This window comes from Salvelinus sp. IW2-2015, linkage group LG31 (assembly GCF_002910315.2).
Source record: "Salvelinus sp. IW2-2015 linkage group LG31, ASM291031v2, whole genome shotgun sequence".
NCBI classification, from domain to species: domain Eukaryota; kingdom Metazoa; phylum Chordata; class Actinopteri; order Salmoniformes; family Salmonidae; genus Salvelinus; species Salvelinus sp. IW2-2015.
The window spans coordinates 13,552,781-13,567,942 of NC_036870.1; the positions used below are offsets into that span (position 1 = coordinate 13,552,781).

The following is a 15,162-nucleotide window of genomic DNA, read 5'->3' on the forward strand; positions in this document are numbered from 1 at the left end:
GACGGAACTGCAGTGGAGTAGGTGAAAAGCTTCAAGTTCCTCGGCGTACACATCACTGTCTGAAATGGTCCACCCACAAAGACAGTGTGGTGAAGAAAGTGCAACAGCGCTTCTTCAACCTCAGGAGGCTGAAGAAATGCGGCTTGGTCCCTAAGACGCTCATAAAACATTTACAGATACACAATAGAGAGCATCTTGTTGGGCTGTATCACCGCCTAATACGGCAACTGCACCGCCCTTCAACCGCAAGGCTCTCCAGAGGATGGTGCAGGCTGCCCAACGCATCACCGGGGGCACACTGCCTGACCTCCAGGACACCTACAGCACCCAATGTTACAGGAAGGTTCACCCCACTTTCATCCAGAAGATGAGGTCAGTACAGGTGCATCAAAGCTGGGACCGAGAGACTGAAAACAGCTTGTATCTCAAGGCCATCAGACTATTAAATAGCCATCACTAGCTGGCTACCACCCGGTTGATCAACCCTGCACCAGTAATTACATAGACATGGAATCACTGGTCACTTAAATAAAGTTTACATGCTGTTTTACTAATTTCATACGTATATACATACTTCTAATGTATTTTAGTCAATGCCACTCCGACATTGCTCATCCTAATATTTCTTTATTCCATTCTTTAGATTTATGTGACTTGTTAGATACTACTGGACTGTTGGAGCTAGGTGTTAAGTTCATGTTTTAAGTATCCCTATATTTCTGTTATTACGGGGCTATCACTCAGTCAAGAGTGCGCCTGCGCAGGGAGTCTAGTTGTCGATGGACCTAGCCTTGAGGGTAATGGCTACCTTGTAGTGTGTTCATATAGTATAGTAAACTTTGTTAAACTGGATCCGTGTCGTTGTGTCATTTCGAGTTAACACTAGGCACACAAGCATTTCGCTAAACCGCAATAACATCAATAACAGATGATGCAATCTCTATTGCACTCCACACTGCCCTTTCCCACCTGTGTGAGAATGCTATTCATTGACTACAGCTCAGCGTTAAACACCATAGTGCCCTCAAAGCGCATCACCCAGCATAGGACCCTAAGATTAAACACCTCCCTCTGCAACTGAATCATGGAGTTCCTGACGGGCCACCCCCAGGTGGTAAGGGTAGGTAACAACACATCCGCCACGCTGATCCTCAACACGTGGGCCCCTCAGGGGTGGGTGCTCAGTCCCCTCTTGTACTCCCTGTTCACTCATGACTGCACGACCAGGCACGACTCCAACACCATAATTAAGTTTTCCAATGGCACAACAGTGATAGGCCTGATCAACGACAAGACAGCCAATAGGGAGGAGGTCAAAGACCTGGCCATGTGGTGCCAGGACAAGAACCTCTCCCTCAACGTGATCAGGACAAAGGAGATGATTGTGGACTACAGGAAAAGGAGGACCGAGCATGCCCCCATTCTCATCGACAGGGCTTTAGTGGAGCAGGTTGAGAGCTTCAAGTTCCTTGGTGTCCACTACACCCTAACAAACTAACATGGTCCAAGCACACCAAGACAGTTGGGAAGAGGGCACGACAAATCCTATTCCCCCTCAGGAGACTGAAAAGATTTGGCATGGGTCCTCAAAAGGTTCTACAGCTGCACCATCAAGAGCATCCTGACTGGTTGCGTCACTGCCTGGAATAGCAACTGCTTGGCCTCCGACCACAAGGCACTACAGAGGGTAGTGCGTACGGCCCAGTACATCGCTGGGGCCAAGCTTCTTTCCATCCAGGACCTCTATACCAAGCTGTGTCAGAGGAAGGCCTTAAAAATGGTCAATGACTCCAGCCATCCTAGTCATAGACTGTTCTCTCTGCTACCGCACGGCAAGCGGAACCGGAGCGCCAAGTCTAGGTCCAAGAGGCTTCTAAACAGCTTCTACCCCCAAGCCATAAAACTCCTCAACATCTAATCAAATGGCTACCCAGGCGATTTGCATTGCCCCCCCCGCCCCCTCTTTTACACTGCTGCTACTCTCTGTTATTATCTATGCATAGTCACTTTAATAACTCAATCTACATGTACATATTACCTCGACTAACCGGTGCCCCCGCACATTGACTCGGTACTGGTACCCCTGTACAGTCGTGGCCAAAAGTTTTGAGAATGACACACATTAATTTCCACAAAGTTTCTGCTTCAGTGTCTTTAGATATTTTTGTCAGATGGAATACTGAAGTATAATTACAAGCATTTCACAAGTGTCAAAGGCTTTTATTGACAATTACATGAAGTTGATGCAAAGAGTCAATATTTGCAGTGTTGACCCTTATTTTTCAAGACCTTTGCAATCCGCCCTGGCATGCTGTCAATTAACTTCTGGGCCACATCCTGACTGATGGCAGCCCATTCTTGCATAATCAATGCTTGGAGTTTGTCAGAATCTGGGTTTTTGTTTGTCCACCCGCCTCTTGAGGATTTACCACACATTCTCAATGGGATTAAGGTCTGGGGTGTTTCCTGGCCATGGACCCAAAATATTGTTGTTTTGTTCCCCGATCCACTTAGTTATTACTTTTGCCTTATGGCAAGGTGCGCCGTCATGCTAGAAAATGCATTGTTCGTCACCAAACTGTTCCTGGATGTTTGGGAGAAGTTGATCTTCTCTTGATGTGTTGGTACCATTCTTTATTCATGGCTGTGTTCTTAGGCAAAATTGTGAGTGAGCCCACTCCCTTGGCTGAGAAGCAACCCCACACATGAATGGTCTCAGGATGCTTTATTGTTGGCATGACACAGGACTGATGGTAGCGCTCACCTTGTCTTCTCCGGACAAGCTTTTTTCCGGATGCCCCAAACAATCGGAAAGGGGATTCATCAGAGAAAATGACTTTACCCCAGTCCTCAGCAGAACAATCCCTGTACCTTTTGCAGAATGTCTGTCCCTGATGTTTTTCCTGCTGAGAAGTGGCTTCTTTGCTGCCCTTCTTGGCACCAGGCCATCCTCAAAGTCTTTGCCTCACTGTGCATGCAGATGCACTCACACCTATCTGCTGCCATTCCTGAGCAAGCGCTGTACTGGTGGTGCCCCGATCCCGCAGCTGAATCAACTTTAGGAGACGGTCCTGGCGCTTGCTGGACTTTCTTGGCCACCCTGAAGCCTTCACCACAATTGAACCGTTCTCCTTGAAGTTCTTGATGATCCGATAAATGGTTGATTTAGGTACAGTCTTACTGGCAGCAATATCCTTGCCTGTGAAGCCCTTTTTTGTGCAAAGCAATGATGACGGCACATGTTTCCTTGCAGGTAAACATGGTTGACATCGGAAGAACAATGATTCCAAGCACCTCCTTTTGAAGCTTCCAGTCTATTCGAACTCAATCAGCATTAACAGAGTGATCTCCAGCCTTGTCCTTAACAACACTCACACCTGTGTTAACGAGAGAATTACTGACATGTCAGCTGGTCCTTTTGTGGCAGGGCTGAAATGCAGTGGAAATGTTTTTGGGGGATTCAGTTCATTTGCATGGCAAAGACGGACTTTGCAATTAGTTGCAATTCATCTGATCACTCTTCATAACATTCTGGAGTATATGCAAATTGCCATCATACAAACTGAGGCAGCAGACTTTGTGAAAATTTATATTTGTGTCATTCTCAAAACTTTTGGCCACGACTGTATATAGCCTCGCTATTGTTATTTTAATGCTGCTCTTTAATTATTTTTTACTTTTATCTCTTATTCTTATTTTTGGGGGGAAATATATATATTTTTAACTGCATTGTTGGTTAAGGGCTTGTAAGTAAGCATTCCACTAAGGTCTACACCTGTTGTTTTCATGTGACAAATACACATATTTATCAAATTAAATTGTATGTGACCAATAAACATAAGGACAGTGCTCATACTACTAGACCAAGGAATGGATGGGAAACTCCTCGGAAGCCTTGTGTGATTAAGACCTGGGATACCATGCCTTATATTATAATTGTTGATGAATGCTTTGCCATAAAATAAATTGTTTGGATGAAAATGATTAAATGAATGACTGGTTGATATTGGTGACAATGAAAACCATATTATTTTCCAATGAAGTGTATTCTCCTGACAATTAACTTTGCCCTCCATTTTTCCTGTCCAGATGTGTCGACCACTGAGAGTTGCCAAGGCAGCGAGACTGGGGCGGGTGACGTGAGCATGTGGTCGGGTGAGACAGAGACGGACGAGGGTCTGGAGTTGTCCCAGCAGATGATGACTGACTGCCACAGCCTGTTGCCAGGAGCGGAGCTTCAGCTGGAGAACGAGGAGTACCTCATGAATATTAGCTCCCGCCTCCAGGCCGCCGTAGAGAAACTGCTGGTGGCCATCACAGAGACGACCAATCAGGTACGTCACAGCAAGTTTCACTTAGTAAGAGCGTGGTGTGCTCAGCACAAAGGTTGTGGACCACACAGAATTTGTTCTATAATTTTGCATTATCTTATACAAGTTGATTGTCATTTAAAAGGCTGCTGTTGATTAAAGCATTGTGGCGCAAACTAAAGCCTCTGCCATATCTAGCGGTAGGCTACATACTATAAATACACCATTCCGGGAACTGTGTGTGAGCGAAATACCAGTGCTATACAATGGTTGGAAATGTCTTTATCACCTAAACATTCTCTTGTTGACAGTCCCGTATTGTTGCTGTAAAGTTTTTGGAAGTTACAATGACATGGGCAACATGCGCTCTTTGTCAAATACATAAATTACATGCATGAGATTATTGGCAAACGTGTAAATGGCCACTCACTGACAATACACTATGTATTTTACACAATCATAACCCCCTGTGTTTTTTTTATTCTATTCACACACAGTCCCTTTAGAGATGAGACTGCAGAATCATGTTCGCTATTAGATAGCCGGAGCAAGAATTAATTCACCACACAATAGGCCTGGTTCAATCCCAGCGGTTGCCTATAGATACACGTGGATTTGCATAGAGCGTTGTGTCTCTTCCTCCCCCTAGCCTACTATAATCCAGCTGGACTCCGATGACTCCTACCCCTCAGGCTACTGCATCGCAGTGCTAGAGGCGTCACTGCAGACCTGGGTTCGATCCCGGGCTGTATCATAACCGGCTGTGATCGGGCGTCCCATACAGTGGCACATAATTGGCCCAGCATCGTCCATGTTAGGGGAGGGTTTGGCCGGGGTAGACCGTCATTGTAAATAAGAATTTGTTCTTGACTGACTTGCCTAGTTAAATAAAGGTTTAATAGAAACTAAAGGCTACTACTGCACATTCACTGTGTGTGTGCCCTCTGCCAGCCTAGAGATACTTTATACATCATTAAAATGTGGTACAGTTTCTGCATCATACTGCATCTTCTGTTCTGTTTGTCCTATATTCAAGCATTACTCATGGTGTAGTGGTTGTGCATGTAAAAATAGCTCAGAAGAGATTCAAGGACATGCACTGATATTTAAATATCCCTCTGTGGCTAGTTGGGAGCATCTGTAAATTACACAATGTACAGTTGAAGTCAGAAGTTTACGTACACCTTAGCCAAATATATTTAAACTCAGTTTTTCCACAATTCTTGACATTTAATCCTAGTAAAACATCACTGTCTTAGGTCAGTTAGGTTCACCACTTTATTTTAAGAATGTGAAATGTCAGAATAATGGTAGAGAATGATTTTAATTTCAGCTTTTATTTCTTTCCTCACATTCCCAGTGGGTCAGAAGTTTACATACACTCAATTAGTATTTGGTAGCATTGCCTTTAAATTGTTCAACTTGGGTCAAACGTTTTGGGTAGCCTTCCACAAGCTTCCCACAATAAGTTGGGTGAATTTTGGCCCATTCCTCCTGACAGAGCTGGTGTAACGGAGTCAGGTTTGTAGGCCTCCTTGCTCGCACACGCTTTTTCAGTTCTCCCCACAAATGTTCTATAGAATTGAGGACAGGGCTTTGTGATGGCCACTCCAATACCTTGACTTTGTTGTCCTTAAGCCATTTTGCCACAACTTTGGAAGTATGCTTGGGATCATTGTCCATTTGGAAGATCCATTTGCGGGCAAGCTTTAACTTCCTGGCTGATGTCTTAAGATGTTGCTTCAATATATCCACATAATTTTCCTCCTTCGTGATGCCATCTGTTTTGTGAAGTGCACCGGGAAGTGCACCAGGCACCCCCACAACTTTATACTGCCAACCCCGTGCTTCACTGTTGGGGGATGGTGTTTTTCGGTTTGCAAGCCTCCCCCTTTTCCCTCCATGGCCCAACAGTTCTATTTTTGTTTCATCAGACCAGAGGACTTTTCTCCAAAAAGTACGATCTTTGTCCCCATGTGCAGTTGCAAACCGTAGTCTGGCTTTTTTATGGCGGTTTTGGAGCAGTGGCTTCTTCCTCGCTGAGCAGCCTTTCAGGTTATGTTGATATAGGACTCTTTTTACTGTGGATATAGGCACTTTTGTACCTGTTTCCTCCAGCATCTTCACAAGGTCCTTTGCTGTTGTTCTGGGATTGATTTTCACTTTTCGCACCAAAGTACGTTCATCTCTAGGAGACAGAACGCGTCTCCTTCCTGAGCGGTATGACGGCTGCGTGTTCCCATGCTGTTTATACTTGCGTACTATTGTTTGTACAGATGAACGTGGTACCTTCAGGCGTTTGGAAATTGCTCCCAAGGATGAATCAGACTTGTGGAGGTTTACATTTTTCTTTCTGAGGTCTTCTCTGATTTCTTTTGATTTTCCCATGAGGTCAAGCAAAGAGGCACTGAGTTTGAAGATAGGCCTTGAAATACATCCACAGGTACACCTGCAATTGACTTAAATGATGTCAATTAGCCTAACAGAAGCTTCTATAGCCATGACATAATTTTCTGGAATTTTCCAAGCTGTTTAAAGGCACAGTCAACTTCTGACCCACTGGAATTGTGATACATTGAAATAATCTGTCTGTAAACAATTGTTGGAAAAATGGCTTGTGTCATGCACAAAGTAGATGTCCCTAACCGACTTGCCAAAACTATAGTTTGTTGACAAGAAATTTGTGGAGTGGTTGAAAAACGAATTTTAATTACTCCAACCTAAGTGTATGTAAACTTCCAACTTCAATTGTACATGGGACAATGTAAAAATTCCAATAGCTCCAAATTTCCATAACTTAAAAGCCTTAAACCAACTAAGTTGGAGAAATTCATATACACTTTTTGAAAGCATTTAATGATAACTAAAAGGTGRGCAACATGAAAATATTCTCATTGCATTGTGTAATTTGACGGTCACTAACTAGCCCCGGAGATAGGCTATCTGAAGTCAAACCAACTCGACACGGTCGACACACCAGCCGGCAGAAGCTAATTGGCAAAATAATTTGGCTAACTCTTCCCACCTACGAACACACACAATAGACACCCACACAATGATGTGTATAAATCCTGGATGACTGACAGGAGGCGCTGTATTGTAGCCACCGCACAGCCAACTTGACAATCCTCCTCCATTGTAAAAAAGATTTTATAAGTTATAGAAATGCATTTCTTAATGTCTACATTTGTTTTTGACACATTCCTTCTATTACTGACACTTTGATGCATATGTTTTAATTATATTATGTGAGCTAAAAGTACAAATGTAACATTTTTATAAAGAATAACATTCCTTAGTGCTAAAGTTACTGTCCCCACTACAACAAGCAATACTTGTAATTTTGTTCTTGAAACATTTAATTGAAATACTGTAGAATTCCATTCCTATGAAGGACTGCTTCCACTGGAGAGTGCCAATATGGCCGACTGGTTCCTTCATAGCCTTTCAATGGTCAATACATAGCGTCAGCAATCCAGTGTTTATATATACAGTACCAGTCAAAAGTCTGGACACCAACTCATTCAAGTTTATTTTTTTTACTATTGTCTACATTGTAGAATAATAGGTGACTACCACATGAAGCTGGTTGAGAGAATGCAAAGTGTGCAAAGGGTGGCTACTTTGAAGAATCTCAAATATTTTTTGATTTGTTTAACACTTTTTTGGTTAGTACATGATCCCATGTGTTGTACTTTCATAGTTTTGTTGTCTTCACTATTGTTCTACAAAGAAAAACCCTTGAATGAGTAGGTGTGTCTGAACCTTTGACTGGAACTGTATATACAGTGCATTCAGAAAGTATTCAGTCCCCTTGACTGTTTCCGCATGCAAAGGGTGAACTTTGCATGCAACCTGTGTGTGAGAACTTCTATTGAAGCCTATTCCAATACACATGTAAAAGAGCTAGATGTGATTGCATCTATCAGGCGTTTTAAACACCTAACAAGCCACTTGTAACCTTAGCTTTTTTTTTTATACAGACTGATAAACTGAGTGTGTCTGTGTGTGGAGGTCAATGCAGTATCTCTTGCTCCCTACCCCGGACAGCCCAATAAAAGTCACCGGTTTGTGTACTCTGAATCAGTGGGTGAGTGTAAAGGTGCCAACGGTCCAACCTTAAATCAATAAAAAGCCTATTTTATATTTGGAATGTTGACCAAGGTTTACTCGAATACATGTCAAACACTGTGTCACTTCAAACTGGGGATTACTGCCTAGTGATTGGAAGCCAAGCTCACAAATCATTCTAGATCTCTGTCCTCACAAGACCTAATGTTAATGGCTAATTTAAAGGGATATTCGGGATTTGGGCAATGAAGCCCTTTATCTACTTCCCCAGAATCCGATGAACTTTTGGATACCATATGTATGTCTCTGTTCAGTTTGAAGGAAGTTGCCAACTAGCGTTGGTGCAATTGCTAACTAGGGTTAGCGCAATGACTGGAAGTCTATGGGAACACCTGGCATGCTAGTTAGTATTGACTCACGTTCTTCTGATCTTGTGTGAGGATAATGTTCTATACACTGATCTTTACAGGTAACTTACTGATCGTAACAGTTTGAGGGCTGATAGTTGTCTCCCGCTTCCCTTGAAAAACAAAATTCAAATGGTCAGATTAATACTGCCATTGAGAAAATTCAAAACAAACCGAGACATGATCTTTTTCAAGGACAGCCTCGCAAAAAGAAGCATTCTTGCGTTCTAACTACCCGCTATTCAAAGTGTTCACGAACATTGGCACATTCTAAGATCCGATGACCGTATCGGTAATGTGTTTTCGGACCCTCCCTTGGTCGTGTTCTCGCAGGTCAGATATCTCAGAGATCAATTGGTAAACTATGATTTACCACCCCAAGATATCCCTGCACAATGTCTATTTGCGCCCCTACTGGATGGAAACTTACAAGTGTAATGGCTGTGCTCAATCCAATGGCACTTATAAATGTAGAGCCTTCAAACACCGCCAAACAGGGAAACCGATCCCAATCAAAGGTGTTATCATGTGCTCCACTAAGGCCGTTATTAATCTTATAACTTGTCCTTGTGGTAAAAATGATATGGGAAAACAAAGCGCAATTTAAAAGTATGAATCTCGGAGCATCGTAGCACCATTAGGTGCAAAAACTCGACTTACCCAGTTGCGGCCCTCTTTTTGGAAGCAAACCACTTCGTCCCTACGTTATATCGGCATCGAACACGTCACCCTCTGTTACGAATCCCTTTGGCCCGACAGTCTAGGGGGGATGGTAATGGGACCCGTAACATAACTCATGCAAATTATAGTAGTGACAAAGAGTGAAAAACAAAATAACCACGACAACTAAGATCTACCGTCAAACACTCAAGGTTTATTTATAAAACACACGGTAATGGGGGGAGCAGGAAAAGGAGCTGAGCTGGACCCAAGGAATGAAACAATAATAATCCAAAAACACCCCTAAACTAGACTAGCCTATTTCAACAACCACTAACTAACAAATACAGGGGGTGGTCCGCCCAGTTCTAACTAGTGTTTTTAACAACGTTTACCTACGGGTAATGTATGCCCATGGGTGACTTATCTGGTTACCCCCTTTTCCCACCATTAAACAAACACTCAAACACCATAACCAAAACAATACTCACAAGTGGGGACAAAGTGACATGTAGATGCAAAACAAACAAGCGATCTACAGACAGAAGGCATTTACAGAGAGATTGAGCTGGTGAGAAAACAACTGACAGGGGTTTTAAACCAAGGGAAAGGGACTGTGATTGGGTAAGGGAAAAGGAGCAGGTGTCTTCCGATTAGCGACTGATTGATGACTGATTGGGGAATGATGATTGTCACCTGTGAGTAGGGGAGAAGGAGAGAAAAGAAATACACACAGGACACACACAGAACACTTGTATCCGTAACACCCTCCTTAGAAGAGGGGGTGACCTCGACAATTTATTGTTAATACGTGAAGCTGCCTGGATCTTTAATTTAAAGACACTTGCTCCCTTCGGTCTCAACGTAGATTTTGATCTGAAGCCATTCTTGCAATTATTGTGATTTTGCTAGTGTAAATGTTTGTAGGCCTATGTTGCCAAATTGTATCTATGATCGTATGCTATCCTTTCATGTTTGTGGTATGTTATTTTTATATCTGAGAATGAAACCAATGATATCAGGCCACACCCGGCCATGATTACAGACACCTGTGTTTGTCCTATATAAACTAGTCAACCTGTAATGTTTGTCATTATACCCTGATGAAGACAGCTTGTTTGTCGAAACGTAGGTTATTAAAATATTGCATCTGAGCTCCTAGAGTGTGGCTCTCCTAAAATTTCTCAAGTATTGGCTCACGAAACTACCTCTTAACTTCCTTCATACTTGTCACAGATGCATAAAAAAAGTATACGTGTTCATATGACTCTGGAGAAAATCCCGAACTACCCATTTAATGGTTTCTTTCCTGACAGAATTGATTAATTAGTTCTTTGTGAGTGAATGATAGTGGATCGTTGTTTCCTGTCTGTAGGGCCTGGTCGTGTGAATTATGCTTGATCGTAATGAGTTTTTCTGGAATGTTAAGTGTCCTTTGGAAATAATTTGCTGTAGTAGGTGTTTCTCACTTACCCTTCTATTATAGATCAGTCAGAGTGACATTTAAGGCCAACGTGTTGATTGTGTAAGTCCATGACCGTTTTACAGTTCACTTGCTCTCGAGACCGGGGCGGCTACGGCGGTATTTTTAGGAAACTTGTCTGTCAGTTCATCTGCACTGACGGAATATAAYTCCTGTTTGACAAGCTCCTCCAAAAAGGTTGTGTGTGTATGAGAGTGTGTGGAAGAGGGAGTGTGTGTATTTGCAAAGCGATACCTGCCCCATTAGCCCGGGGGGTTGAAATTACGCTAACTATTCCCTCCCCCTTTTCACTGAACAATATACTGCCCATGCTATCAATCCGGAAGTGAAAGCGGGAGAGACTCTGCCTGCCTGCTGCAAAACACACTGGGAGAACAGTTTAGACCACAACCTCTTCTTTTATGTCTGTTTCGAGAGGGATAGAGCGAGACCGAGATAGACAATGAAATGTAGGCTGGTGTATAAGGAGAGACCGGGAGAGAGGGAGGGACATGGAACTAGAATGAGCTAGAAAAGTGTGGTGACAGAGACTAGAGAGGGGCTACAGGGATATATCCCGAATGAGAGGGAGAACGAAAGAGGGGGAGAGCAACGAGAGCCTCACTGGATCGGGCGGCTTCAGAGTTAACACTTGGTTGGCTGCTCCATGTGTAAAGCAATTAAGGGGGGACCGGGGGGCTTCCCTTCCCTGCGGGTCGGTGCTGCATCGCCATGGTGGCATGAAATTGTTAATGAGCTTCCCGAGAGAGAAAGAGAGTGAGGGAGTGGGAGTGAGTGCTGCTGAGGGGTTAGGTCACGCTGTGCTCTGAGATAGTGAGCAAAACAGACAGAGAGATAAGTCTGTCAGAGGTGCAGCTAGGTCTCGCTTTATTTTACCGCCCTCAATCACTGCCAGGATTCAGGAATGCCTTTTTGTCCCAGGTACAACATGTGACTTTGGACTTTCTACCCCACAAAGGATTACTTTTCCCCTACACAAGTACTACCGGTATCTTTTCTTTTATGACTTGAAACTTTGTTTCAAGGGAGGACCTAGTTCTCAGTATTTACTTGGGACCTTTTGTTGTCTCTTCAGCATGCTATGCGTGTGGATCTGATTCTGAGCTGAGACTCCAGTGTGTTTACCCAAGGCTCTGTGCCTGGCAGCTCTGTAGAGACTGTTGTCTAGAGCCCGGCTACGTAGTCGGGACTCATCTGCTTTCTGCTGCTCTTCCCTCTTGGGCTCTCCCCCTGCTTTGCTAGTCTCAGCTGAAGACTCCATCCATCGCAGCAGGTGCACTGTAGATGCTGAAAGGATCACCGGAGAATTCATACAATCCGTGGAAATTTGTAGGGAAGTGAAGGCACTACAAGGATACACTAGTTGGTAATTGAAAACCCTTAAATTGTCTACCACAATGGATTCCTACCGCTCGTATTGGAATTCGAGCCACCAGGCAATGTGGGTGGAAGGGGAAGATCAGGATGTGTACGAGGTGGAATCTCGCGTGCCCCTGCCCCGACCTTTCCCCCTCTCCAGCGTCCTCAATGAGAAAAACGCTGTGGTGGTACAGACGCAAATCTCGCACGTCAACCACAGGACCAATGGTCACCTCCTTAAGGTGATCTCTAAGATCTCCCTGCCCACGCCGCCCTATACAGTAAGTTTACGGTCAGCTGCTGACCTGCCATGTAACCTATATGGAACTGTATAACTAGTGAAGTAAATATGACTCAGTCTGGACAGTTACTCTTTCTCATTCATCTGAAAGTGTCTTTCATTTGGCTGACTTGATGTTCTAAACAGCAATTTTGCCCATTATTGTATACAGTTCATAACATGACCTACATACAACCCCTCCTATATAGGAGTCTACACTAATACCTTATACAGCTAACTTGCTTGACAGCAGTATTTTGACTGGGCAACTTCTACAGTGAAAAACACAGTGAGTAGCCTATACAGTCCAAGATAGGGCGGTGCACAATTGGCCCAGCGTCGTCCGGGTTTGGCCGGGGTAGGCCATCATTGTCAGCTGACTTGCCTAGTTAAAATAAAGGTTACACTCCCTACTCTGCTTTCATCTGACCAGGTGATCATGTGACATGAGCAAAAAATTACTCCAAGATTTCGGTGTGGCATGTTCGCGTGACTACTTCCTGGTTGTCATAATGTTGCAGTATGACTTTTGCTGCTGTGGGAGATATGGAAGTCTCACGATGTAAAGCCAACTGCATGTGAATTGTGGTGCTTATACACTACATGACCAAAAGTATGTGGACACCTGCTCGTCGAACATCTCATTCCAAAATCATGGGCATTAATATGGAGTTGGTCCACCCTTTGCTGCTATAACAGCATCCACTCTTCTGGGAAGGTTTACCACTAGATGTTGGAACATTGCGGTGGGGACTTGCTTCCATTCAGCCACGAGCATTAGTGAGGTTGGGCACTGATGTTGGGCAATTAGGCCTGGCTCGCAGTCGGCATTCCAATTCATCCCAAAGGTGTTCGATGGGGTTGAGGTCAAGGCTCTGTGCAAGCCAGTCAAGTTCTTCCACACCGATCTCTACAAACCATTTCTGTACGGACCTCACTTTGTGCATGGGGGCATTTCCTGGAACAGGAAAGCACCTTCCACAAACTGTTGCCACCAAGTTGGAAGCATATAATTGTCTAGAATGTCAATGTATGCTGTAGCGTTAAGATTTCCCTGCACTGGAACAAAGGGGCCTAACCCGAACCATGAAAAACAGCCCCAGACAATTATTCCTCCTCCACCAAACTTTACAGTTGGCACAATGCATTGGGGCAGGTAGCATTCTCCTGGCATCTGCCAAACTCAGATTCGTCCGTCGGACTGCCAGATGGGGAAGCGTGATTCATCTCTCCAGAGAATGTTTCTCCACTGCTCCAGAGGCAAGCTTTACACCACTCCAGCCAATGCTTTGCATTGCGCATGGTGATCTTAGGCATGTGTGCGGCTGCTCGGCTATGGAAACCCATTTCATGAAGCTCCCGACGAACAGTTATTGTGTTGATGTTGCTTCCCGAGGCAGTTTGGAACTCGGTAGTGATGTTGCAACCGAAGACGGTTGATTTTGGCAAGCTTCAGCACTCGTCGGTCCCTTTTCTGTGAGCTAGTGTGGTCTACACCTCTTCGCGGCTGAGCCGATGTTGGTCCTAGACGTTTCCACTTCACAATAACAGCACTTACAGTTGACCGGAGCAGCTCTAGCAGGGCAGAAATTTGGCAAACTGACTTGTTGGAAAGGTGGCATTCTATGACTGTGCCACTCCGAAAGTCACTGAGCTCTTCAGTGAGGCCAATGTTTGTCTATGTAGATTGCATGGCTGTGTGACTGATTTTTATACACCTGTCAGCAACCGCAGTGGCTAAAATTGCCGAAACCACTAATTTGAAGGGGTGTCCACATACGTGTGTGTATATATAGTGCAAGTCAGTGGTTTATTGCAGAAGAGCAATTCCATGCTAATTCAACCAGGATAGAAGGCTTTTGTGAATGCGTCACAGTGCAACGTCTACTAGACCTGTCTCATCTGTTTTTGACGTTAAAGGGCTAAGAATTAAATGGCAGGTCATACATGTTGTTAGTTCCTCGATGAATGTCAAACTGGGGGGTAGGTTTACTAATTTTAGCTATGCAGGTTCTGTATGTGAGTATTTGAAGCGCGTGAGAAAATATTTACACTGTCATGATGTGCCACTGTACAACTCGAGACTTACCACTGAACTGTATACGGCTAAACTTCTCCACACCTCTTTGTGCATTGCCCTGTAGTTGTTTTTGGGTTTCCCTACTCATTTAAGCGTAGCCACACAGGCCATGTGTGTTGTAAACCCACTGTTTCCCTCTGTGTATCTTATGTGCTAGTGTAGTTTTGTTCCACCCATTATCCTTAAGTGGGCCTACTGCTTTGATTGATTGGTCCTCATTTTTTACTTTCACTTTGGACACTAACTGGAAACCATGACTGGTGATCATAAATATTCCCATTATACCCACTGTCACAAGGCTCAGCATGTTGTCTGTAATGAGAGGTTATGTCCGTAAATGACAGCAGAGTATTCATTCATGACATGGGATATATTTAATAATATGCCATGTGCCATTTAGCAGATAATTTTATCCAAAGCAATTTACAGTGCACTGAGTTCATACATTTTTTTGTACATGTGATCCCAGGAGGAATCGAACCCACAACCCTGGTGTTGCTAGTGCCACACTC

At 43.9% G+C, this 15,162-nt stretch overlaps 1 protein-coding gene across 4 annotated transcripts in view; it reads left to right on the forward strand.

The window, feature by feature from the left end:
- Positions 1-15,162, forward strand: part of LOC111955710 (A-kinase anchor protein 9) — a 134,190-nt gene that overhangs the window by 75,269 nt on the left and 43,759 nt on the right. For all 4 annotated transcript variants that reach the window (XM_070436462.1, XM_023975991.2, XM_070436464.1 and 1 more), the window contains exon 22: positions 4,090-4,334. In XM_070436462.1, coding sequence (XP_070292563.1) covers positions 4,090-4,334 — 245 coding nt within the window. The remainder of the gene's footprint in view (positions 1-4,089; positions 4,335-15,162) is intronic.